Below are 27,504 nucleotides of genomic sequence, written 5' to 3'. Positions count from 1 at the left end.
GTATATTTGTGGCTTACCATAGTTCTTCCTAGAGGATAGCTTATTGTGATAAACTGTAACTTATACATTTGGATCACAAATTTCAAGGAACTTGGGATATAACTTCTGTGGAAAATTAAAATTAATGTTTATGTCCAAATATAAAAATCTAGATATGAAAATACTTTTGTCCATGTTTAAAAAAACTGAGACAAAAACTCAAGAGAAAATACCTTTTCGCCTTGTTCACTTATTTATTCTCAGATTGGTAGTTTCCAAATGAAAACAACATATTCTAAAACCATTCCTTTTAGCCTCTATAGTATCAGAAACTCTTCTGATGGCTGCCTGGCAGAGAAGATGTTGATGTTTTTAGGGACAGGTCGTTAGCACTGGAATTATTTTCCCCTCAAATATTCTCTTGGTAAGAATTTTTCATCTGGGGGAGGTACCAAACTTATTTCAGAGGTAATTCTTCATAATTCACATTCTTTCCTGCTCAGAGAAAATCCTGCATTCAATTTAGGATTTATACCAAATATCACTTTGCTAAAGACCTTCTCTGCATTCGTACCAATTTTTGTCTCTGAAGAGTGTTGCTCTCTGTACTGCCCAGCAGATCTGCCACCGTGCCCGAATTAGAAACGCTAACTTCTAAGTAGGTCAGAATATCTGGTAACAGCTTTAGCCTCCCCCAAACCTTGTGCTCCTGATCCTTGAAAGTGGGCGAAACCACTTTCAAGTGAACATTTCACTCAGTTGTCTTCATTCTCCACCTGGTCATACATGTACTTTAGGCCTCTGTACCCCTATAGTCATTTTGACTTTAGAAATTGATCAAACAGTCAATGGGGACAACAAAATTCTAATACGGGCAACCTCCAATTCAGCTGTGGATGTTTTTCCACAGATTCATTGTGAATGTGTAGTTGGGCATGGTTTTCTGTAGGAATAATGTATTCTAAATGGTTCTGAGGATCCCAGGCTAGCCCACTCATTTAACCAATAATACTTTTAGTACTATATGAAATAACTGGCTGAATATAGTAATAATTTGAAAGGAAACATTCATAATTCACAACATTGAACTGAAGAGATTAAAAGTAGTGAACAGATCTTGAAGGTTCTAAAACGAATTTCCATAGCCAAGAATAGAGGACAGGAAAATGAATTTCTTACAAAAATGACCAATTTGCTAGACAGGATTAATTTGCATGAATTATGACAAAAAGAGATTTATCATTGCCAGGACATTTTTATGGTCACTTTTTAAATTTTTTCTGTGTGCAGGCAGGGCAAACTGCCTCCATGCGGTATAGGCACCTTAATCATGTTGGTTATATTGCCATCCAGACAGCAAGGCTCAGTTAGGGGTGGCAGGAAAAAGAGTTTCCCCCAGATTTAAATAGCATTCTCCTCAGGAAGCACACTCTTCTGTGGCCAGTCCCGAATCAGAGCCCCTGACGCCAGCTTGCTTCCAGCCATTGGTTTTGTCTTTGTTGAAGCCACACGTCAACTAGAGTGTGGTTACAGGCCAGTTGGGTGTACACTGTATTCCCTGATCTTGACCCTCGAGGCGTCTACACCGGCTTCTGGTTTCCCTACCCACCTGTGTGTTGCTTCCGGCACACATCAGCTGCCACAGCCAAAGGAGTTGCCTCCCAGGTCTGAGTGTGTTCTGAGTCATGCTGTCTTCCCATGTGCTGCTCCTCTTTCCCGGAATTGTAATGCTTTCCTCCTCTTCCTCATCTGAAGTCAGCTATATTTTACCAATATTTTTTAAGTGAAGATGTCTGCCTTTGACCTTTGTCAGAGTTTGGAAAAAAATTTTATTTTTTTCTAGTTGTAGCCAAGGTCATCAGTGACAATTTTAAGAACTGTATTTCCTTTCCTTGAAGATTCCATTGATTTTTTTTTAACTATGGTAAAATATACATAACATTTATTTAAATCATTCATAAGTGTACATTAATTATATTCACAGTATTACATAACCATCACCACTATCTATACCTCAAATTTTTCATCATTCCCATAAAAACTCTATACCCGTTAAACAACAACTCCCTGTGCCCCTAACCCCCAGCTCCTGGTAACCTCCATTCTACTTTCTGTCTCTATGAATTTGCCTACTTTAGGTGCCTCAGATAAACAGATTCATACAATATTTGTCCTTCTGTGTCTAGCTTATTTCACTAAGCAAAATATTTTCAGGGTTCATCCATGTTGTAACATGTCAGAATTTCCTTCTTTTTTAAGGCTGAATAATATTCCATCATGTGTGTATACACCACATTTTGTTTATCCATTCATCTATGGATAGATACTTGGGTTGTTTCTACCTTTTGACTGTTGTGACATAATACTGTTTAAGACTCACTTCAATTTCAAAAGAGTTAGAATTTGAAAAAATGTACATCTTAGAATAAAAGCATAGGTGGTATTTCTTTATGTGGCTTATTTTGAAGTGTATAAATATTTATTTAGCATTTGGTATGTAAAATATACAGTAACTTGCTTTTAGATTATTGCCTCATTTTGGCAATGTGGTGATGATGATAATCATTTTAAAGTAAGTTAAATTACGTATTAATAATTAGTTAACATAATTGATTTATTTTTCCATTGGCTGTGCCACCATCTGCTCCAATTAAACATATGCTATTTAAAACCAGCACGTTCATCGTTTTGGAAAATTTAATGTGTTAAACAGTGTTAGATCACTATGTTAAAAAGTGTGTTAAAAGTATGTATTTCCTAAAAAAAAAAAAAAAAAAAAGAAGCCTTTGTATGTCTAGATTTTGAACACTAATTTTTAAGGGAATATTCAAAATAGACTATAAACAAAAAAGATTACATTTTTTGAGTAATTTATTTGTGCTAAAGACTCCAATTTAAATCAGCATGCATGATGAGCCACTTCCCCTGTTTTTGTCTTGGCAGAACCCGGGGTCGCTGTTCTCCATCCGGGTGGTGGGGCTCTCCCTGGCCTGCGGCTACTTATCCCCACAAGATAGTCAGCCCCTCTGTCACTGGGCAGTTGACAGGTAAGGGGATGTTCCAGATTTGGGAAGAGAGTGAATACATTCTTATTTGACTGGACTCCTTTGAGGCTATGTAGCAATAAAATTGCTTACAGTCTTAGTTACTCTTGGTCACTTACCTCTTCAGTACCACCCATTTGTGTTAGGTCCTTATACACATTCTGTGCTTTTAACCCTTATGTCTAGACAGGTGCTATGATGGCTGTTTCAAAGATGAGGAGACACTGAGTTCCCCCGAGATTGGTTAACTTGCTGACACTTGCACAGCTAGTTAATGGCTGAGCCCGAACTTGAACCCAGATTAGTCTGACTGAAAAACTCAAATTCACTCAATTAGATCATGCTACTGAATTCAATCTCAGTGCGCCCTCTAGGGTAGATGAGAGTTCTACCACTGAACCGTTGGCCCCAAACTATAGAAGATTTTGGACTATGGCTGAGGGACAAAGCCAGTGTGGCCATGTCTCCAGTGGCTTTGACTTCCTGATTCTCCACGTGCCCACCTCCACCTTCCACTGCATACGGCCTTGCAGAGCAATCTTCAGGGCCAGCACAATATCTGAGAGGCAGTTTCGCTCTATAAATTAATCACCTAGCACTTTTCCTCGTTTTCTCACAGACACAAAGTTCTCTATAAGGTCTTGGTCAACCTGGCTTGGTCAACAAAAGCTGACTGAATCCATAATGTAGGTGTGATATTGTGATTTATAAGAAATATATATTTGGTCTTCTTCCTGTTTCTGGCACAGAGCTCCTAAAACATGTAGAATTTCCTAAGTGATAAGAGCAATAAAGGTGTCTTGAAAGCACCTAAGGATGGGGGCTGGTTGCCAGGGGAACCAACCAAGTGATTAGAGGGTTGGAACTTTCCACATCCCCTTCCCCCCACATCAGGGAGGGAAGAGGGACTAGATGATTTAATCAATCATGCCTATGTAATGAAGCCTCCATGAAAACCCCAAAGGACGGGTTTTGGGGGATTGTCCCACTCAGAGGGCATGGAAGCTCCATGCCCTTTCCCCAAACCTTGCTCTGTGCATCTCTTGCATCTGGCTGTTACTGAGTTGTATCCTTTTATAGTAAACTACTAGTCTAGTAAGTAAACTCTGTCTCTGAGTTCTGTGAGCCACTCTAGCAAATTAATTGAACCCAAGGAGGGGGTCATTGGAACCTCCAATCTATAGCTGGTTGGTCAGAAGCATGGCTGGACTTGCTCTTGGTGTTTGAGGTGGAGGAGGGGCCAGTCTTGTAGGACTGACCCCTTAACCAGTGGGATGTGACGCCATCTCCAGGTAGCTGGTGTCAGAATTGAGTTAATTGCTTGATGATGTGGAAAAAAGCACACATTGGAATTGCTGTCAGAATCTGAATTGGTGTCAGAATCATAGTAGGGAAGGGCCCCTCCCTTTATAAAGAGATCAGGAGCCAGGTTGGGGCAAGCCAGAAGGTTCTGTGCCCTACTCCCCATCTGTACCCTCCTTGGCTGGCAGCTACTTTACAGAGTTAGGGAGGCAAGAGAAATGTCAGCCAGGGGGGCCTGCTTGGGTCTGACAGGAAGCGGGAGCCGGGGAGTGGGGTGAGGGGCTCTGAGAAGGGAGCCGTCGATCTTGGAGAAGAGAGCTGTGCTACTCGAAGTATGCTCCACAGACTGGTGCCAGCCTACAAGCTGATTGTCACCCGTCCATGACAAGAACTTGATAGGAAGCATTTAGAAGTGTTAAAGCAACGTAGCAGAGCAATTTAAAATATGATGAATATAACAATTTTTTAAAAAATTGAACTTGTATTTTGTATGTTACCCCCTCCCCCCATTACATTTTCTTCATATTTTGCAAAGGTATTAGCCTACGGTGGTTCGGAAACAAAGCCACAAACAAGTCTTTCACCACAGGAAGTTTGAGAAGCTCTGGAAAAGAGTCTAATTGCACAGCAAGTTGACCATGCTCAAGGAAGCCCTCCTTTGAGCCATCTGGTCACACCTCTGGCCATCCAACATGTCACTGTGGTCTGACCCCTGCCTCCACCGCTCCACCTACCCCCCACCCCCATACCGGGGCAGCTCTCCCCAGCATCTGATAGCGTTAATCTCTTGCCTCCTTCACAGAGCCCTCCATTTAGCCCCTTGGCTTCCTTATCCTAGCACTTTGTCGTTCTCCTAGAAATTTCTTTCTTTTTAAAAATTGTGACAAAATACGCATAAAATTTACCATCTTAACCATTTTTAAGTGCACAGTTGCAGTAGTGTCAAGTACCTTCACAGTGTTGTGCAACCATCACCACCATCCATCTCCAGAACTTTTTTCATCTTCCCGAACTAAACCTCTGTCCCCATTAAACAGGAACTTCCCATTTCCCCTCCCCCAGCTCCTAGCAACCACCGTTCTGCTCTGTGAATTGGACTCTTCCATATAAGTGAAATCATGCAGTATTTGTTCTTTGGTGACTGACTTATTTCACTTGGCGTAATGCCTTCGAGGTTCATCTATGATGTAGCATGTGTCAGAATTTCCTTCCTTTTGTAAGGCTGAGTAATATTCCATTGTATGGATTTACCGCATTTTGTTTATCTCCTAGAGATGTATTTGTTTCCTTAAAGTGTTCCTCTCCCTTTCTGGGGCCCTCAGATATTGTCAGGCGTCAGCATCCCACCCCAGCCCACCCCGGCCCACTGCACGCTCCCTCCATGTTCCATTCCTGGGTGGTCTTGCTTCGGTTCTACCACCTTCAGTCCAGGTCTCTCAGAGCCATATCTCCAGCCCCGATTTCCTCTGAGATACAGACCCGCCCTTCCTACTTCAATGTCTCGTCGACGTGAAAACTAAACATGTGCCAGTCTCAGCTCTTCTTGCTTTGGCCTTTCCTCTTCCTGTCTTCTCTGTCTAGATGGTGACACCACCTTCCACTCAGAACTCAAGCTGGACCCTGGGAATCATCCTTGATTCCTCCTCCTCACTTTCTCCTCACATTTAATCCATCAGCAAGTCTTGTTGTTCCAATCCTGGTGATTCCTCAGCTCTGTTCCCTCCTCTCCACGTTTACCACTATTGCTTGAGTTCAAGCCATATCACCTCTTAGCTGGATGCCCCAGGAGCCCCCTCTTTGGTGTAACTGCCTCCAGCCCAGCGGCCCTGTCATCCATCTGCTTCCATACCTGTCTGGTGGCCCATGGGGTAAAGTCTACACTTCCAAGAGTGGCAGACAAAGCCCTCCCTCTGTGGCTGGCCCCTCCCTCTCACCGTGTGGCCTGCCCCCCTGAGCCTCTGCTCATCATTCCAGCACACGCCCTCCCCTTTGCTCCTGCTGAGCCCTCTGCCCGTACGACCCCTTCCCCTCACCATTCGTCATTCACCATTCCCCTGCTGACTCCTGCTCATCCTGTGTGAGGAGTCTTCTCTGGTCTCCAGAGCAGCCTGGGTGTATTTCCTCTGAGTCCCTGTCAACACCCTGGGCACCCTCTCTGTGTGTCTTTCCCATTCCACTGTGAGCTCGCTCAGGGTAGAGATGTCTGCGTGTTGCTTGGAATCACATCCTGCCACAAAGTCGAATAATGCCCTTTCCTGTTTGAGGCAGGGCTGTGATCAGGAGAGAAGACCATGCTGTCTCTTGAATGACTGTTTCCATGTAAGGAGCGAATTTCAGGCCACACCCACGCCTGTCCCTTTTCCGTGGCCTAAGGGGATTTGTATAACAATTAGAGCTCAAAGATACCAATTCGCCTTTTCCACTCCCAAGTCTAGACTGCAGTTGAAAAGGAGGTTGAGGATTGAGGCAGAGAGAGATCATCATGTTAGGTTTATTGGTAAGGCTGGTTAAAGGACGTGGCTTAGATATGAGTTTAATATGAGCTGTTGAATGTGTTTCCCCAGAATTAAATATCCTCACCCCCTACCCCCTCGGTCAAGGCAGAGGCCCCAACTGCAGGCCTTTCACAGTGTGGAAATGGAGAATTTGGGGGTCCTAAAGAAAGAGGCTTAGATCTAGGGCTGCAAACAGGCTCCCCAATGTGTCTCCCCTGAGAATATACGTCAGTCTGCCAACCTTCCACCTGCAGGGGCAGAGCTGCTTCCAGGAAGCTCAGGCAGTGAGGAGCGAGAACGCCAGCTTGCTAGCATTTAGGTCGTAGAGAGGAGTAATCAGGAGCAGCTGAGCTGATCCCCTGCCCCCAGTCTCACCAGATAAGGCGCTTCTCCTCCTCTGGGGGCGTGAGAGAGGTGAGGAGGGAGACAGTCACATGCCGTAGCTTAGTCCCCCCACATCTACAGAAGAGTGAGGAAGAGCAGTCATTGTTTGTCCTGAGTCAACAGGGCTCACTGAGCTGGAGGGCTTCTCCCAGCCACACCTTATTCCTGCTTCTCCTGACTCCTGATCCTCAGGATGGTGCCCCAACTCCACCCCAGACCTGTTGGTGCTCATCACAGAATTTTGTACCTCCATGAGCCCAAAACATGTTTTTGAATCATATTGGTCACAGCTGGGAACTCATGTGACATGCCCACTTTTTTTCTTGCAATACATTTTAAACATTATTTTAGGTGCAGGTTTTCCCATCACTTGTGTATATGTGTCTTGTTGGTTTCACATCTTCTACTCTCGTGTAGAGATGACTTCTACATTAAGGTCGAGCGACATTTTCTGAAATGGGCTGAGCCCAAGCAGCTGGGAAGAGCTGTAGGCTGATTCACACTGAGACTTTCTGGGTATTGGAGGGTCTGGAAGGGGAAGACTTTTTAGGTTGTGGAGCTGGACCAGGAGGTGCTCCTTTCGCATTGTGGTGCGGGGACAGTCAGCAGCTCCTTGTAGGCACGGTTAGAATCGGGTATTCGTGTAGCACAGTCGGGTGGAACTGCCCTCTCGACATGGAGGCGGTAGCTGGGGCTGCAGCGGGAGAGTTGATGTGTGTCCTTGCAGGAACCCACATCTCCAGAGCTCTCAAGCTCCCAAGGGAGTGAGGAGAGAGCGTTTAGAGGGAGATTCAGGACCAGCCTTCAGCAGACAGCAGCTCCCCAGATACCTGACCTCAGGTTACACTCCGTTTTGGGCATTTCTGTTTGGAACATCCGTCCTGGGGTCAGAGGCCGACCCCGGAACTCCGCAGAGCTGTGGGGAGGGGGCTCCCTGCTTTCTGATGGGCTCCGGTTCTCTCCTCAGGGCTTTGCACCTCAGGAGGCCAGGAGGCCCCCCCCACATCAAACTGGCTGTGGAGTGGGACAGCGGAGCCAAGGAGCGGTGAGTTCCACAGAGCTAGGCACCAGCAGAGGGGAGACAGTCCTGCCTGTGCAAACAAATCTTCCCGAGCCCGGCTCACCCCAATATGACTGTAACGCTTATGCACGCCTCCTTGACGCCATGTAACCCATTCCCCCGAGAAACCTGAATAACAATTGTCTGTATATAACCACGATGATAGTAGTAGTCATAATGAAGGTGGTGGGCGGTGTTAGTGGCAGTAACATTATAGTAGTAAACAGTTATGTGGCGCTTTCCCACTCACCCTGTGCCAGTCACTGCACTGAACAATTGACATATATACAATTTATTTACTCTTCATCACATCCTATGAGATAGGTACTACTATAACCCACATTTTCAGATGTGGAAACCGAGGTACAGAGAGGTTGAACAATTGCTGTGTGTCACACAACTCGTGCATGGCAGAGCCAGGATTTGAACCCAGGTCGTCTGGCTCGAGTCCATGCTCTTAATCACTAAACTTGGCTGCTTCTGTAACACTGGGTGCATCTGCCCTACTTTGAAAAAGGACACTGTTCAGTCCAGCAGGTGTTTATTAATCTCCTACTAGGTGCTAGGCCCAGTGCAAGGATGAGGAGACAGAAACAAGTAAGCCGAGAACTTGGTCCCTCCTGGAGCTGGTGGGGAAGATCGAGGATTCCACCAAAACAGAGTGAGCCCTGAGTCAGGGTATGCACGAGGTGCCCCGGGAACCCTTAGGAAGGAGGCCTTTGCCTCACCTGGCGGATGCCCTCCGCGCTGTTTGCTGTGAGTAGAGTTAGGTGAAACCCCTCTTGGAGGTGAGAAGCCCTGAGTACCGTCTGTCCCCTGATGCAGCCTGTTCGGGAGCCTCCAGGAGGAGCGGGTCCAGGACGCGGACAGCGTGTGGCGGCAGCAGCAGGCACACCAGCACCATAGCTGCACCTTGGACGAATGCTTCCAGTTCTATACCAAGGAGGAGCAGGTCCTGCCTTGGGGTCCACTTCTGGGGGAGAAGGGGGCTGGTTGCCTTTCAGCAGGTTGCCCATGTGCCGCGGGGGCCTCACGGTCCTGGTGGCTTCCCTTCCAGCTGGCCCAGGATGATGCGTGGAAGTGCCCCCACTGCAAAGCCCTCCAGCAGGGCGTGGTAAAGCTGAGTCTGTGGACCCTGCCTGACATCCTCATCATCCACCTCAAAAGGTTCTGCCAGGTGGGCGAGAGAAGAAACAAGCTCTCCACGCTGGTGAGGTTTCCGCTCTCCGGCCTTGACATGGCTCCTCATGTGGCCCAGAGAAGCACCAGCCCCAAGCCTGCGCCGGGCCCCTGGCCTTCCTGGAAGCAGCCGGCCTGCCTGCCCACCAGCTACCCGCTGGACTTCCTGTACGACTTGTACGCCGTCTGCAACCACCACGGCAGTCTGCAAGGTGGGCACTACACAGGTGAGCCTTGCCTCCCGGCCCGTGGCTGCCGTGGCCACGTGTTGTGGCTGTGGCCCGGGAAGAGGGACTGCTGGAACGCAGAGCTCATTTGGGCAGTGGGCGTGAGCTGACCCCTTGCCCGCCGCACACCAAGCACCTGCCACAGTGGGGGCGCCTGGGCCAAGCCGTAGAGTTGAGTAGGTTGGTGGTCGGAATATAAATTTAGTTACAGCCCAGATTTTCGACTATATCAAATATAGGAGAGTGGCTGTTGGAACCCAGAGAGTAACATTTGTCCTCATCTGTGATTCAACACAGGGACTCTTATCAGATTTAATATTTTTTATTTCTGTAGGGTACATTATTTGTTAATCTATTTGTTAATCCCTCAGGGGGACTTAAGAGAAGTAGACGAATGTAAGGACAGAAACAAATAGCTGGGTGACTCGTTCAATTGTTCATAAACATATGCCTTGGTCTCTTCTATTCTAGAATAACATAAATTATTTCATTTTTAAAAAAATGCTTTAAAATATGTCATTTTTGAAAGGTGCACTGTACTAATGGTGCACTATTAAAAAGCCTGTCGTAGCTGAATTGTAGTGATCCAGGGGTAAGTTACACAAGATGGGGCTGGAGAAGTGGGCAGAGCTTGATCAGAAGGCACTCTAGGCCATGGACAAGTTTGCATTTTTTCCAAAGGGTGATGAAAAGTCATTTAAAGGTTTAAGGCAGAGGAGTAAAGACGTACTCTAGTTTACAAATTGAGGTGGTAGCTCTGCTCTATGGAGAATGGGCAGAAGGGAGCAAGAGTTGGAATTCTAGTTAGGAGGATGTTTCTGGGGCTCAAGTGAGAGATGGTATTGGCTGGGGCTCAAGTGAGAGATGGTATTGGCTGGGACTTGAGTGATGACAATTGGGGTATTTGATACACAGTTTGGAAATAGCGTCAGTCAGACTGGCTTTTGGACTGGGTGTGGGTGGAAGGGGAATGGAGAGGGAGGAGCGAAGATGGACTCTTAGGTGCCTGGTGTGGGTTAGTGCGAGGTTAGCTAACTATGGCCCGGGGGCCAAATCTAGTTCAGCACCCAGTTTGTACAGCCCACGAGTTAAAAATGGTTTTTACATTTTTTTTTTCTGGTGAGGAAGATTAGCCCTGAGCTAACATCTGTTGCCAATCCTCCTCTTTTTGCTGAGGAAGACTGGCCCTGGGCTAACATCTGTGCCCATCTTCCTCTACTTTGTATGTGGGCCGCCTGCCGCAGCATGGTTTAATAAGCGGTGCGTTGGTCTGTGCCCAGGATCCGAACCTGCGAACCCCGGCGCAAACCCCGGGCCGCCGATGCGGAGCGTGTGAACTTAACCACTACACCACTGTGCCAGCCCCAGTTTTTACATTTTTAAACGTGGTAAAAAGGAACAAGAAGAGGAATATGTGGCAGAGACCGTACATGACCTGCAAAGCCTAAAATATCTGCTCTCTGGCCCATTACAGAAGTTGACTGACTCCCGGGTTAGTGGGTTTTGGTGCCATTCACCGAGATGTGAAGGGAAAGAAGAATATTGTGTTGTTCTTGTTTGGAAGGGGGTGAGAATCTTATTTACGAACATTTTCTTAAATGTTCGACTTCAATCCTTAGGTAGGAAAGAAGTATATCATAATCCCAACTGCATGTTTTCATTGCACGCTGAATCAGAGATGTGCGTTTTGAAGCTCTCAGAATAAACGGGGTGAACATCGACATTACTGTCTGGCTGAATAGCTGGGGACTCCCTTTTATTGGAGATTTTGCCTGAGCAAGGGCCACAGCATAAGGATTCAGCTTAAAGTGACAGCACACTTGATCAGTAAGAATCTGGGAGTGTAACTGATTGATCTCTCCTAATTCCATAAAATTCATTTTTGGCTAAAAATGGACTGATTTTTCTTATTCTGTTACAAATATGTCCATTTTTCAGCTATGCCAGTGGGAAATGTCCTGCTGCTTTTGGGGACTCCAATAATTGGGGCTTGGGGTTTGGACCTTTGCAGCCTACTGCCGGAACTCTCTGGATGGCCAGTGGTACAGTTACGACGACAGTACGGTGGAACCTCTTCAAGAAAATGAGATCAATACCCGAGGGGCCTACATCCTATTTTATCAGAAACGGAACAGCATCCCTCCGTGGTCAGCCAGCAGCTCCATGAGAGGTAGGGGCTGCTGCTCAGGACGGGAGTCAGGGAATTGGGAGGTCACTTTAAGAACTGGGAAGATGCTCAATTGGACATCAAGGACCAGGAAAGGTAGGCGAGGATCTGAAAGGGGAAGCTCTGATGGCTGTGCAGAGGTATGAGCACTACAGGCTGGTATCCCCTTTGTGAAGATGTGGGATGGATATACTGAAATCCAAGAAAGGGGAAAGGAATGATATTTTGTATCTGGCAGGTGACTCTTGGCAGTGTGGGATTTCATATTCCCAGCCTCACTCATATCAAGCCAGATTTTAGTCAAGCTGGTGTGGTATAAACCTGGATTAGCCCTGTTAGAAAAAGAAGGGGAGTTATAAGGGATAGAGCCCCTTAATTTCTTAGTGTAGCTGTTTCCCACTCCCCAGCAATATGCTCATGAGACAGCCTCCAACCTGCTTTGAAGTATCGAGAAAAACAGGGGTCAAAGTTGACCTTTTTATGTGACTTATTTCACTCTGCAAACTAGCCATCCTTATCTCTGGGATGAGAGAGCATTTTTTTTACTGATGTCATAAGTTTATAACATTGTGAACTTTTAGTTGTACATTATTGTTTGTCCATCACCATATAAATGCATCCCTTCACCCCTTGTGCCCACCTCCCAACCCTCTTCCCCCTAGTAACCACCAAACTGTTCTCTCTGTCCTTGTGTTCATTTATCTTCCACATAGAGTGAAATCATAGGGTGTTTGTCTTTCTCTGTCTGGCTTATTTTCCTTAACATAATACCTTCCAAGTCCATCCATGTTGTTGCAAATGGGATGATTTTGTCTTTTTTTATGGCTGAGTAGTATTCCATTGTATATATATACCACATCTTCTTCATCCAATCATCAGTTGAGGGACACTTGGGTTGCTTCCATGTCTTGGCTATAGTGAATAATGCTGCAATGAACATAGGGGTGCATAAGCCTCTTTGGATTGTTGATTTCAGGTTCTTTGGATAGATACCCAGTAGTGGGATAGCTGGGTCATAAGGTATTTCTATTTTTAATTTTTTGAGGAATCTCCATACTGTTTTCCACAGAGGCTGCACCAGTTTGCATTCCCACCAGCAGTGAATGAGGGTTCCCTCTGAGAGAGCATTTTTTAATTATTATTATTACTCAGATTTTTCTTCCCAACAATGGTTGGAAAATGGCCAAATAAAACCAAGATGCCCCAGGAGATCTAAATCAACCCTAATGCGAAGTTGGCCTTCCTTTTACAGAAGACAGACGTAGAAAGAATAATGAAAAGCATACCCTATTTAGAAAACTGGAGTCAGCAATAAGTAATTTCATAAAAAGCATTTCAATATTTATCAACGTACTTTCCTTTCTGTGCCCAAAGGCCTTTCCCTGGATGTTTCAGCTTGGTCACGTGGCTCATCAGTTGCAAGTCTCTCCTCTGGTCATCAACTTCCGTTTGTGTAACTCTGCTCGGGATCTGCGGTTCCAGGGCTCGGGGGTGGGAATGTAGCCGTGAGCAGCTCCTCTGGGGCCCTCCGGGCTGCAGTTGGGTCCAGCCCTCCCTCTCTCTGCTTCCTCCACAGGTTCCACCAGCTCCTCCTTGTCTGATCACTGGCTCCTTCGGCTCGGGAGCAGTCACGACAGCACGAGGGGAAGCCTGGCGTCCTGGAGCTCTGCCCCCGGCCCCTCCCGGCCGCAGGTGCCTGACCCTCCCGTCTTCACAAACAGCCTCTCCGGTCGGGAAAAGGGTATGTTTCATCATGTTGGTTAAATTTGCTGATTTTATTTTCATTTTCTGTACTGACTTTTGTTCCTCATCTCTATGAAAGTGCTGGCTCTTCGTGGCCTTAGGTGTCAAGTGTCAGTCGTTACGGGAGACTTACTCAGCTCTCAAGTCGGGTCTTCTGTGACCTAGCCCTCGCCTACCCCTCCTCCCCTGCCCACTACCCTCCAGCCGCAGGTACATTCTTTCTCTGCTTGCTGCAGCTTACTGTCTAATGGGGAAGATAAAGCATCAACGAGGAAACGTACATAATGAGGTGATGTAAAGCAAGGGTACGGGCAAAGAGGTAAATCGCCATCAGAGGAAGAAGAGGTCGAGGCTGGGGGTAGGGGAGAAGAGACGCAGAGGGCCCTGGATAGGGTGGGCAGGTGGGGAAGGCCTTTCTGAGGAGGTGACTTTGGAGCAGAGACCTAGTGAGTGAGACAGTCATGTAGAAGTCTGGGAGCGTGCTCCAGGCAGAGGAGCTGTCGGGGTGAAGCTCTGAGTGCGAGTGAGCGTGGGCTGTGTGTGAGAGGCAGGAGAGACCAGAGCTGTGGCCGGAGCAGCGTGAACGAGGAGGAGAGAGAGAAGTAAACCGGCGGGCTATGATGTAACTTTTTGCCCAGCTTTTGGTACGAAGTCTGCATTTTATTTCAGGTGCGGTAGGTAGCTGTTGGGGAATTTTGAGCAGGGAAGTGATCAATCTGATTTCTATTTTTGCCAAGTCCACTCTGGCTGCTGTGTGAACACATCACAGCAGGGCAAGCGTGGAACCAGGGAGGCCAGTTGGAGGCTTGTTGCGCTTGTGCAGCCGAGAGCGAGTGGTGGCCTGGATGAGCGTGTTCGCTAAGAGAGGGTCAGATTCTGGAGATATTTGAAGACAGAGCTAACAGGACTTCCTGGTATGCAGTGTGAGGGAGAGTCGTCAAGGAGGACTCTTTGCTGAGTGTCTAAATAGCTAGGTGACCGGTGCAGTTCATGAGATGGGACAGAGCGGGGTAGGAGCACGGTCAACTTTAGAGGGAAATCAAGACATCTTGACATGGTGATTTTGAGACTTCCGTAAGACATCCAAATCAAGATGGTAACTGAGGAGTGGAGATAAAGAGTTGAGAGTCATCAGCACAAGGATGGAATTTAAAGGCACGGGGCTGGCTACACTCTCTTAGGAAAACTGTAAAGATAGAAAAGGGTAAAGACCTAAGACCAAACTCTGGAGCTCTCCAACATCTAGAGGTTGAGCAGAGACACAGAAGGAGCAGCCAATGAGATAGGAAGAACACCGGGCAAATGTGGGTCACAGGGGCAGAAAAGGAGAACCTTTCAAGAAGGAAGTGGCCTCTGTGTCACATACTGTTGAGAGGCTAAGGTGAAGATGGGTAAGTGACCACCAGGCTGCAGTCACCAGTGACTTGCCAAGAGCATCTGTCTTGGGTGGAGAGAATAGAAGTTGGTGATGAAGGTGAAGAAGACACGGGGTTGCAGAAGTGACAGTGGGTCTAGGCTCCATCAGGACTGTGACTAAAGGGACAGTAGCTCAGAGGAATGAGGGCTGACAGCAGTTTTTGTTTTTCTTTGCCAAGTGGAAAATCCTAGAGCATATTAGCATTCAGATGATCCAGTCTAGAGGGGGAAAGTAGTGATAGTGTAGGAGAGCAAGATAATAACCACAGAAACAGAGTCCTTCAGTAAGAAGTGTGTGTCTGTGTGTGTGTTTGCCTGTGTGTCTTGAGCTCGTGTGTTCCTTCAATGAGAAAGTAGCAACACATTCTAATTACTTTTAGTTTCTGTATTCCTCAGTGGTGCCTGATTTAGTTTTTTAAATAAAAACTTTTCATTGAAATACAATATATAGTAAAGTTACTAATCACAAGTGTGCATCTGATGAATTATCATAAAATGAACATACCCATGTAAGTATCATCCAGATTAAGAAATAGAAAGTTCCGGACCCTCCCACCCCCTTTGTATCCCTCTCAATCATTACCGTTTCCCTCCTTTCCAGGGGGAGGTATTGTTCTGACCTCTAACACCAGAGATTAGTTTTGCCTGTTTTGGGACTTTATATAAATGGAGTGCTACAGTATGCATTCCTTTTTGCTTGGCTTCTTTTGCTCAACACTGCATTTGTGAGATTTATATATGTTGTGTGTCGCAGTGCTTCTTTCATTTTATTCCATTTGTCAAGAAATACCCAAAACAACTCAGACACATAAAGATCTCTGCACAAAGTTTAAATGTACATCAGAGAGAGAGACGCTGTTGTCTGTTGACTGTTGTCAATATACAAGCAAGAGCAGGGATTTGGGAAAGAGATGGCGATGGGTGGAGCGGGAAGATCCAGCTCCTCTCCGTGAGTTCACAAATGGGCTGAATTGATGGCAGAGGCTGGTCTGACCTGGAGAAGTTTGGCTTGGTCATCAGGAGACGCACCTTGAGTTATGGTGGATTTATGCTTTCTTGAGTTATTTGTGGATTCTGCACAAATCCACTCAAGTTTCCCCGTGGAGCGCACGTGATGGGTTGTCTCGGGGAAACGTCTGTGGTGTCCTTCCGTGGCAGCTCCATCTTGGTGATTGCACTGTTTGCCTCATCAAAATCTCCCGCGTTGTAAGAATAGATTACATTTAGTTTATTTATTCTATTGGGGTTAGATATTGGGGTTGTTTCCGCTTTGGGCTATTAGCAGTAGCACTGCTATGAACATTCTTGTTCATGTCGTCTTGTTGTACATATGTCTGCATTTCTGGTGGGTATGTACCTAGGAGAGGAATTGCTGGGGCATAATGTATGTGTTTATTCATCAGTGGCTTATTTCTTTATAATTTATGTTACTGTTATATTGAAGCAGCCAACACAGTACCAGCCTCTTGTTATATATTTGTGAGTGAATAAATATGATGATAGAATCTTAAAGCTGCAAGTGGTTTTAGATTATCATTGAATCCAACCTTCTGGTTTATAATGGTGTATATGTCACAGTTTGGTTAATTATTCCTCAAGGTTTGGCATTTTCCCAATGTTTCACTATTAAGACAGAATGCTGATAGGAGTACCTTTTGGTACATATCGCATTTGTCTGATTTCCTTAGAACACGCTCCTGTGTAGACAGACTGTTGAATGCATTGTGTCCTGACTCACCTTGTCTGGGCATTTCTCATCCTCTCGCATTTTCATGACTGCACATTCAGGGTCGTGTCTGGTGAATGTAAAAAGTGTTCTTTCCCAAGCTTGTCCATCCCCACCAGCGAGAATCTCTGACAAGCTCACAAAGCCATCCCAGTTCTGTCCAGCAGCAGAGGACCTCAGGCCATTGCTCAGTTCTCCCAAGGGGAAATGTGTTTCACACACCCATAAGGAGGCGTCTTCAAAAGATGGACCAACTTTTCAACATGGTTCTCAGTCGGGGGAGGCACAGCTCCAGAAAACTCTCCAGAGAGACAGAGCGGGCTAGGATGGGACGAGAAGTAAAGTTGAAGAATAAGTGTCCTCCAGACCCTTGTAGGCATTTTGCTTACCTCACTTAGTCATCCTTATCTCTGCAAGAGGTGAAATGATAGCCCTTTCACAAAGGAGAGAGCTGGGCCTCAGAAGTCACCAGTCACAAGCTCACCTCCTGGAAAGAGGCAGGGCTGCAGGGAGACCACGTTCCCTCTGGCTGAAGGAGTCCTGGCTCTTAGGCTCTTACACAAATTTCAGATTCGAGTTTATTTCATTCGGACACTTCAAGAGCCTTGCTTCCAAAGGGCGCTTTCCCTCTTGGAGTTTGAATAAAATGGTGATAGATTTTGAAACCTGTTTGAGAAACTCTGAGCTGGGTGAAAATCCAGCCTTATTTTCTCATTATTACTAAATCTAGGCAAGATCAACATCTAGCATCTAGGTTTTCAGTAGTGTTTCGTACCACTTTCTCTCCCCATGGGTATGTGGGGGACTTTTTTACTGTCAAAACAAATGGAGACGACTAGTGGCGTGTAGTGCCCAGGGTGGGGCCGGGGATGCTAAATGTCCTGCAAAGCCCAGGGATGGTCCCGTTCAGTACAGAATTGTCCCTCCCAAGTGTCACTTGTTCTCTGTGGAGAAACACTGTGAGCTTGGGCACTTCATCCTTCTGGTAGCTCTGGTTATGGGACATTGTAATTACGAAGGCGTTCGAAGCTGAAATGAACAGATCCAACTTTTGTGGGAACTGCGGCTTATATAATTGGGGATGGGTGTTGGGAGAGGCTCTACAAGAAAAAGGATATAAAAACAGATTACTTCTATAATTTATAAAAACATGAACTTGCGAAAGAGTATCTGGGGTCCTCTCAGAGGCCCCCTGTCAGTAACGGGCCCTGGGACTTGGGCTTCCTCAGCTCTTCATTGTGTGTGTGCTCTGATGATGGATTTCCTCTGTGGCTCTTATTGGGCCTCAAAGGTTTTGTTTTCTTCTTTTTCAGGGCTTTCCGGATAGTGTGTTATTTCAGTTTTGATTTCCTCTTTGATCTAAAGGTTAGGTGGGAGTTTCAAGTATTTAAGATTTTTTGGTGATCTTTTTATTCTTTTGTTCTAATTTTGTGGATTGTGATCTAAGAATGTGGTTTTCAAAAATCATTCCCTTTTTGTGATCAAGTAAGTACATTATTATTTTGTCGATGTTCTGTATACACATAAAATAATGTATATTGTCTATTGGAGGGATGTGAGCTTCATATCATAACTATTAAATTGGGTAACTGGATTGCTGTATTCATTTCCCCTGTGTCTTTAAATTGACCTTATCTGGGACTGCCTGCCTAGGGATGAGGTATTTTCCTGTATGGCTGTATTTTTAATCAAGTACTCCCAGAACTTTAATAAGTTTTGCTTTATATTGTTAGCTGCTTTGTTAATAGGTATCTGTAAGCTGATGACTGTTAGATCTTCTTTATAAATTGTGCCTTTTCTCATTATGATGTTGCTCTTTATCCTGCTTAATGCTTTTAATCTTAAATTCTACCTTGTTCAAGATTAATAATTCCACCTCTGTCTTCTTTCTTTTTGTTTGCATTCGCCTGGTATCATTTTACCCTTCTCTTTTGCTTTAAAAACCTTTCTTTTTGAGTTAGTTTTAAGTGATTTCTCATAAACAGTATATTGCTGGTTTTTTTTTTTAATGTCAAAAATTCAGAGCCTGTCTTATAGAGGGAGAGTCCAGTGTATTCATACTTAATGTAACAACTACAAAACTTGATTTCATTTCATTTTAAAAATTTTCTATTACTTGTTTCTTTTTTTCTTTTTCCTTATTTTTGCTGCTTTGATCATGTTGCTGTTGGTTCCCTTTTTTCCCTTGTTCGTTTGGAAGTTCTGCTGTTCTTTGCCTTTCCTAAAATTGTTACTTTATCCTTCCCAATATTTATGATCAGACGCGTTTTCCTTTTACTACATGGATATGAGAAGCCACCTATTTTCTGGGAGTCATTCTGTTCCATCACTGCCTTCTCTCCTTCCCCCCAGTAAGATGAGACTGATATGGTGCTTCCATGTCATTCCCCGCAAAATGAGAGCTTTGAAATGCTTTCACGTGTTCCCTCTGGTCCATTTTAGGAACTCCCCCACGCCGATCCCCAGCTCTTAAATTTTGCTGAGATGGTTGTACTCTGTTCCAGACTGTAATTAGGATTCCTCTTGCAGTACCTCTCCTGTCCCAAACACTAACTTAACTTTATGGTACATATTCTGAGACCATCTGTCCCCCATGTGGGTGGATGGTCCATGGATTGCAGGGTCCACTGAACACCACTGTCTTTCTTCTTTCCGTCACCCTCTGTCTTGAGGTCTCAATTCATGAGTGTTTGGCGGAGTTCTTTTCAGGTATGTGTGACATGTTCTCTAACTCTCTGCTTAGCCACGGATATTTTCTTTTCCTGGGAAGTGAGTGGCAGCTTGGCAGATCGGAGGCCTCTTGGTTGCAATCCTTTCCTCTCAGGCGTCTGCAGATGTTTTCCCACGGTCTGCCAGGCCCCAGGCTGGCAGGTGAGAAGCCTGTTTTTTTTCACGTGACAGTCACTTGTTCTTTCTGGCTGGAAGCTTTTAAGATTCTTTGACCTTGGAGTTTAGAAATTCTACCGGAATATGCACTCTGTGTTTTTTGTTCATCAGCCCTACCTAGACCTCGGGAGGCCTCTCCTTCTGCAGATGCAGGCTTCTCTTTAGGGGAATGTTCTTCTTGTTTGTTTGTTCAATTGTTGTCTCTCCTGCTTTTCAAATTCCTATTATTTGCCTGCATCCATCCTCCTAGTCTGTCCCTGTGATTTCTCTTTGTCGTTCTCATGTCATGAGACGTGGCGTTCACAATTATGATATTTGTGAAATTTATCAAATCTCATGCATTTCAAGATAATTTTAGGCCACTAATTTGAGTCCCAACAGCGACTTTGCATGCCTTTGATTCATTTACTGAATTTTAAAGCCTGAAAGTCACATTCTTCAGTCCACTGTTCTCTGCCTGAATCTCCCTGAGAGCTTTTATTTTATGTTGTCTGTTTCTTACAGTGGCTATTTCATTAGGAGCCTGTTCTGGTGGTTCTGTTTATTCTTCTTCTGACTGCGAGACCCCGTTATGTGTGTCATTTTTCTGTTTCTGCCCGTCGGGGCTCCCCTCCACACTCTCTTGAGCAGCGATGGTTCTTGGAGGGATGGAAGGGGCGGCGGCCTCAGCTCCTGAGGCCGCCTCTCCCCTCGCCAGCCTCTCCCCTCGCCAGCCTCGTCCTGCTGGCTTCGTCTCAGAAGTGGACAAGACTCAGCTCATCTGTGTAGCTTCTCCTTACCTTCTAGGGGACCAAAAAGAAGTTTGGGGGTCAGGCTTGCTCCAGGTTGCACTCTGCCATCAGAGACAGAGATATCTCCAAATGCAGATTGGGGCTCAGAAGATGAAGGCCCCTAGTGGGATCCCTTTTCTCCCTTGATTACAGCCATGGTGGTCTCTTTCCTGCCTCCCTGACTCCCTGAGCTCACCTGTGCCTCAGGGCCTTTGTACTAGCTCCTCCCTCTGCCTGGAGCCTGTTCTCCCCAGATCTGCACATGGCTTCCTCCCTCCCTTCTCTCAGACCTGCCCTTGCTCACCACTCACTGACTACCCTGTATTCCCCTCTTACGCTGCCTCATTCTTCCTCACAGCTCCTACTACTACGTCCCATGATATCCTAGGTTTTTGTTTTTTGTCAAACCCCATAAGGGACAGGCACTGTGTGTTTTTTACACAACTGTATCCCCAGCACTGAGAGCTGTCCTTGGCACACGGTCGGCTCTCATTAAATATTTATCAAATGTATAAGTGGGTGGGAACCCTTGGAGAGACCGAAAGCACTGGACTAGGAAAGCCTTGTCCTGTGGCAGGTGGGCTAAGGCTGGCGAGGAGAGGCCACCGCCCCAGCTCACAGCGCACAGTGTGAGGTCAGATAGATGCCCGATGCCATTAGCCAAGGATAGAAAGTCACATCGGAGCAGATGTGGCATTTCTCGGGGCAGCGTCTGCTGCTCCAGAGCCCCCGTGTGTGTGGGGCTGCAGGTGGGGGCCGTGCCCACTGGCTGCACAGGTGCCGTCTGTGTGAGGCGGCCTCCTGTGGACCTGGGAAGCTCGTTCTGTGTGCTCTGGGGCTCATATAACCTTCCGGAAGAACTTAACTGTTCATATCCTCAGTCTGACTTCAGAATCTAGGCCCTTCCTGGGTCTCAAGCCAGACTGGGCGTGGGCAGGGCCACAGATTCCACAGTGGGAGGAACCATCGCTCAGGTGTCTCTGAACACCAGCTCTGCCTCTAGCTCCCGGCATCCAGGAAGTCTCCCTGGAGGAGGAGCAGCGGGCCTTGCCCTCCCCCCGCCCCCAGAACGAGATATGTGGTGAACAGCAGCGCATCAGCGTGGGTGCTGTCCCATTCTCTTCTGTCCTTATGCGTCTATTTCTCCATTTATCTACAGCTCTCCCTCTCTCTCAGATCCTGTTATAGTCCGGTAAATAGAATGAAATGAAATAAAGATAGCAGAGGTGCGCCCTCACCGCTGTCTTGAGGAGGAGGAGAAAGGAGTTTTGTTGGCGTCTGTGGTTCCCGTGAAATGGAGCCGTGGGGTGACGGGGTCCAGGCCTCAGGCCCTTTCATACCAGGGAGAACTGCCTGTCAGCGCTTCAGGGCCACTGCCAAGCCCCCTTGCCACCTGCCAGGGCGACAGGCCTGTGCTCTCGTTCTGAAAGGCCAAAAGTCACTGCTTTGTTCTCCGCACAAAGCTGCTCTTTCGGCCCTGCCCAGGGCTGCGGAAGAGGAGAAACTTCACACAGGCCTCAGACCCCAGGATGTTTTTCTCCTCTGAGGTGTGGAAATTTAATGGTGGAGAACGAGGTCGGTCGAAACTGAAATTATGAAATATTTTGGGTGGAATTGTGTCTATTGCTGGCTAATCTAAAGAAATGGTTTAAAGAAAGAATACTAAGAATTATCGGTGAAAAACCTGAAAGTGATGTTCTCAAGGAACCTCTGAGATGCTGTCAGACTCCTTCTGTTAATGGGCGTTCTACTCCTCTGTCTTCTAGTTGTTTCTTCCTGGGAGCCTGGCTGGTGTGTGCTGTGTTTCCCCCGCCAGCGTGCGCCGTGACCCTGTACCCCGTTCCGTAGCTGCCCCGAGTCCTCGCCTCTGCCCCGAGCGTCCCCCTGCGTACAGCACGTCCCCGTTGGCTGTGCTTCGTAAGGGGCTTTTTGTGGCCGCGGTCATTGCTCATTTTTGGAGTTGCTCCCATCTTCCGTGATGAGAGCGGTCAGCTGTGGGTGAGAGGCTTGCGTCGTGGGTGCATGCGACTCTAAATGTGTGCGACTATCCTTGTACCACGTGGGTTGCGTGTTTCAGTTGAAGGTTTCTTCAGCGAATGCAGGCATCTTGTCAATCAAGGCATCTTGATGGTACAATGACAGATGACTGAGTGTTTCCTTTCTTTTTATTGTGTTAAAATACCCATAACAAAGTTGACCATCTTAACCATTTTTTAGTGTACAGTTCAGTGGTTTTAAATACATTCACATTATTGTCAGCCATCACCACCATCCATTCCTACAACTCTTTTCATCTTGTAAATCTGAAACTGTATGCCTGTTAAACAATATCACCCTATCCCCCCTCCCCGCAGCTGCTGGCGACTGCTTTCACACTTTCTATCTCTCTGATTTTGACTGCTCTAAGTACCTCATAAAGTGGAATCATAACTATTTGTCATTTTGTGACTGGCTATTCAGGGTCCCTTGAAATTCCAAATGCATTTTACGATAGGTTTTTCTATTTTTGCAAAAATCCTCATTGGGATTTTAATAGGGATTGCATTGAATCTGTAGATGGCTTTGGGTAATATTGACATTTTAATAACATTAAGTCTTCCTATCCATGAATATGGGATATATTTCCATTTATTTATGTCTTTAATTTCTCTCAGCAATGTTCTGTAGTTTTCATTGTACAAGTCTTTCACCTCCTTGGTTAATTCCTAAGTATTTTATTCTTTTTTATGCTATTGTAAATGGAATTGTTTTTATAACTGACGAATGTTTCTTAAGAAAAAATACACAACCTTACTTATATGTATGTTCCCTTTAGAAACATCGAAATTTGGGAAAGAATTAGGAAGAAAGTCAGTCATACACAGCACCCCCACGGCCCCCTCTACACCTTGCCATCTTACTGTTTATTTCTCCATACTTGTTTGTGGGTTTTCACATGCATGCATCATACACATACATATGCATATATGTGTATATATTTTTCCAAGTTGGATTACACTATGTTTTTCTAGACTCTTTCTCATTTAACAGTATTTATCAAAAACGTCTTTGCCACTATATACAGATGTTGCAAAACACACAGTGAAGGCATATATGGCAGCTCTGATAAAATGAAACACAATTCATTTTTTTTTTAGCCCAGGGTAGGATATCTGAGATTCTTGCATTTGAAAGGTACAAGCACCTAATTTGACCTGGAAAAGCAGGGACTGTGGCTGAGCATTCTGTTTCACGGAAACATTTAAAGATGAATGAAAATGGTGTTAAATCTTAGGGCCAGATGCCTCAGAGACTGGGCTTTATCAGGAGTCTGTGCCGCCTGGGCATGGAGCTGCCTTCTTTGACCCTGGCTTGCCCTGTCGTTTCAAATACGTAAACGGAGTCTGTGGGACGTGGGTGTGAACGCGGATGTTCCTGAGGGTGGGAGCCATGTGTGTCTTGCTCCCTGTGTCTCCACTGCCCCGTGCAGTCCCTGACTCATCGGGGGTGCTCAGTCAGTGTTGTTAGATGACTGGCGTCGCAGTGACTTTTACTGCAGCTGGAGGGATATTTGGGCACTGACGCTCTTGGTGTCTCTTTCAGGAGGGTTGGAGTCCAGGCCTTTGGTACAGGGCGTACGAGGCCGCAGCATCAGCATGAAGGCACCCACCCCTTCCAGAGCCAAGCAGGGCGCCTTCAAGACCATGCCCCTCCGGTGGTCCTTTGGACCCAGGGAGAAACCAGTCGGTGCATCTGTCGAGTTGGTGGAGTACTTGGAGTCCAGACGGAGACCTCGCTCCACGAGCCAGTCCATCGTGCAGCTGTTGACAGGCGCTGCTGGTGGCGACGAGAAGTCAGCAGTGCCAAGGTCAGATGCCACCCTCTCTGCTAAGGGTGAAGATAGTGGGCGAGCCAGTGAGAGGGTACTGGCCGGAGTGCCCTGCCCCTCGGGCCACCCCAGCCATGGTGCGGTCCCTGGAAACTCAGATGGTCTAAACACAGCGAGGAAACTCAAGGAAAATGCAAGCCAGGACATCAGGCTTCCAAAACAGTTCAACCTGCCCCTCACAGTGATGCCCTCGATGGAGAATGAGAAACGTGCCCGGCCGGAGGGCCAGAGGACCACGAACTGCAAGGGCAGTGGCCAGGCGGGGGGCAGTAGCAGAGCACCCTCCCCCAAGGAGGCTCCAAGTGCCACGGCATTATCTAGAAACAGTGCAGATGGTCGCCAAAGTACCTTTGCCAAGATGAGGGCTAATGCAGAGGGAAGAGACTCCGAGACAGACAGAGTCCCCCAAGGGACCCTCACCCTTCTGAGGTCTGTGTTTTGGAAGAAGGAGAACAGGAAGAATGACAGGGCAGAGGTGGCCCCCCAGGCGTCCTCAGGCTCCCTGGGGAGTGGCAGGCTGAGCCCGGCCATGGATGGGCAGGCCCAGGGCTTGTCTCCTCCCCTCGGGATTCCAGGGAGCCTGGCCAGGGGCCCCGCCAGCCACCCGGAGAGGGACGTCCGGTCCGCGCCCAGCTCTCTCCGTCTCCCTCGCAAGGCTGGCAGGCCTCCGAGGGGCAGTGCCCTTGGCATGTCGCAAAGGAGTGTTCCTGGGGAGCAGACTTCTTTCGGCACCTTGCAAAAGGTGAAATACCACACTCTCTCCTTAGGTCGGAAGAAGACATTACCTGAGTCCAGCTTATGATGCTGTATTCCAGTCTCCTGTGACGCTGGCATTCTCACGACATTGCAGTGAGCAGCTGTAGGCAGCCTGTGCTGAGAGTGGGCTTTTGGGAAGCCAGTTGTCTCGTGAGCCCTGAAAATAAATGTTTTTTGGTCTCTGCTTCTAGACTTCCGATACCTACTGTCCAGATATCCTGTATTGTTGGATGCTTTTATACTTCTGGCCACGAGAGGGTGCTGTTGGGTCAGTGTTACCATTTCAGGGCAAGAACTGATGTTTTGTTTAAATAAATAATTCCAGGGCCTGAGTACCTGTGCTGAAGAGTGATTTGGATGTGGCAAAACTTAGAGCATAACTCTGCAGGGAAGCCTAGTTCGTAAGAATCTTCAGTATCAAATCAAATATTGTCGTTGGCTTCTCCTTTTTATATCTTTTTTTTTTTTTTTAATTAGTGGACTTAAGAAAATCTTCTTTTCCTTGTAATGCTTCTCTGGGATAAAGCATAAAGATGCCAAAAAAAAGTGGAAGTGACAGTAAGGCAGGATTCTAGGAGAGAGCGATGGGAGAGACATGATTGAGATTTTAGGAAAATACTTAATATATAACAAAATAATTGTATTAAAGTTTTTCAAGGTATTTAAAGAAGATAACTATTTTGATACTAGGAAAAAAAGTTCTTTTTTAAAAAATTTGAGTATGAGATCTATGTACAATTTTAATAAAAGCTCGTCAGTGAAATGTGCAAATGGCTGTCTGAATTATTCAAGTTTGGCCAACAATCTTATTTTGATCCTGCTGCATAAACTTGGCTCCTTGCTGTTGATATCAGAAAGTAGTTAGTTGAGTTGTTTCTGAAATTTTAAAGTCCTTTTAATTAAAATGACGTGCTGTTTTCTGAAGAAAGAGAAGTCTCCTCAGGTCTCTTTCTGGAGGGAGGACCCGAGAGACAGAGCCTGTCTCAATGGACCATTAGTTGACTGTCCTGTTTCCTGGAGCCTCACACTCTTCCAAGCTCTTCATGTTCTAACAAATATCCTGTCACTTCTTTCTGAGAAGATGCTAAGCCTGTCCCCAGGCCTGGGGCTCGACAGTTGTGGTTACTGGTGAGTCTGTACTTAAACAGCACATTTTCTGGAAATACTTGCTTTCTGATGGGAACCATTTGTTGAAGACACCTGACTCCAAAATAAGTTTTCCTCACATCCTGCATGACTCATTGGTATGTCTCTGCTACTTTTTTTTTTCCTTAGGAAGGAAGAATGGGCTTTTTTTTTTTTTTTAAGAAGAGAGAGGCTCTTCTTTGGAAAAGTGAGAAAGGCTACTTACTTTGGAGCAACAGTTTGAAGACAGAGCTGAGATGATAGAAAGAGAAAGCAGGAGGACCCAGCCCCCGGACCCCAGAGGGCGATAGGTATACAGTAGACCTGCGTGTTTGCATTTCAAAAGACGCCCAGGCTCTCTTCAAGTCCTAGCTGCTGTGCTCCCAGGCGGTGTGGAAGACAGGGCTGTGCATGTCCTCTTGAGTTATAGGGGTCTTGGTGGTTTTTCCTCTGTTGTTGCTCATTTGTCATATTTAGTTCCCGTGTGCTTCCTAAGCTCAGCCTCACTTCCTTTGTCCTCTAAGAGATTGGGTTGTCACGCAGACATGCACCCCCTTGCTTCTCCCTTCTAAGGCCTCAACCTCGGGAATACCTTTGGCTGTCATGGCGGGTCTCGATTGTTAGCAGTGTTTTCCGTGAAGTACCACAAACCGGAGCATTTACCCCAGGCTCGAACGTGGAGGTTTAGAAAGAGGCAATTACATGTGGACCCTGGTGAATATATCTGCCATCCCAGGTCTTCATTCAACAAGGATGCCTGAGGCCCCTTGGTACCTCCTTCCCTGAGGCTGGTCCCCCTCTAGTGGGACCTGGAAGGCAAGGCTGTGAGAATAGCACGGGACAGGGTTGCATTAGTTTCTGCCCAGATTGGGGGTGTGGTTCCAACCTTGGCCGTGCATCCGAGTGCAGGCTGCCGGCGTCTGCCCAAGTGATGCCTGAGGAGGAAGCGTGGCAGAAACCCTTGGATGCTTTTCCACTCACAAAGATCCCCTGGAAATTTGTAAGTTGGAGTCAGAGGAAGGTTGAAAGCCACTGAGCCAGAGAGGAACATAGCCAGTGATGGAGCTGGCTCAATTTGGCAGAAAGGGCCTCCCCTTCCTCTGGAAGCCCAAGTACTCTGCTTGGGCCTGCCCTGCTCCTGAGGCGTGGTTACTGGTCTGATGGTGATGGCCCACCCCTGACTCCAGGTGTGTGGCCCCTTTTCCTTTATCCTCCACTCCTGCTCTTTTCCACTAGTGGAAGGAAAGGTTTGCAAGTCCAGACTCTCGGGCTGGGAGGCCATGCTGGTGGTGGCAGGAGCTCCGAGAGCCCACAGGGTCAGAGGAGAAAGATAGGATGACAAGAGGAGAGGAGATGATAATCTATAGGAGTTACATA

The 27,504-nt window shown here is 46.6% G+C and overlaps 1 protein-coding gene across 2 annotated transcripts in view; it reads left to right on the top strand.

The window, feature by feature from the left end:
• The window catches only part of USP43 (ubiquitin specific peptidase 43), a 59,110-nt gene extending 32,716 nt beyond the window's left edge, over positions 1-26,394 (top strand). The window contains exons 9-15 of one of the 2 annotated variants that reach the window (XM_058559714.1): positions 2,923-3,026; positions 8,172-8,249; positions 9,090-9,216; positions 9,322-9,655; positions 11,682-11,840; positions 13,414-13,578; positions 23,961-26,394. In XM_058559714.1, the coding sequence (XP_058415697.1) occupies positions 2,923-3,026; positions 8,172-8,249; positions 9,090-9,216; positions 9,322-9,655; positions 11,682-11,840; positions 13,414-13,578; positions 23,961-25,048 (2,055 nt within the window). In that variant the 3' untranslated portion in view covers positions 25,049-26,394. Of the gene's footprint in view, positions 1-2,922; positions 3,027-8,171; positions 8,250-9,089; positions 9,217-9,321; positions 9,671-11,681; positions 11,841-13,413; positions 13,579-23,960 lie in introns of both variants that reach the window. The other variant, XM_058559713.1, reaches the window with a different exon arrangement.
• Positions 26,395-27,504: the final 1,110 nt, after the last annotated feature.

Source organism: Diceros bicornis, chromosome 18 (assembly GCF_020826845.1).
Source record: "Diceros bicornis minor isolate mBicDic1 chromosome 18, mDicBic1.mat.cur, whole genome shotgun sequence".
Classification (NCBI taxonomy): Eukaryota; Metazoa; Chordata; class Mammalia; order Perissodactyla; family Rhinocerotidae; genus Diceros; species Diceros bicornis.
This window is presented reverse-complemented; position numbering and strand designations above follow the sequence as displayed.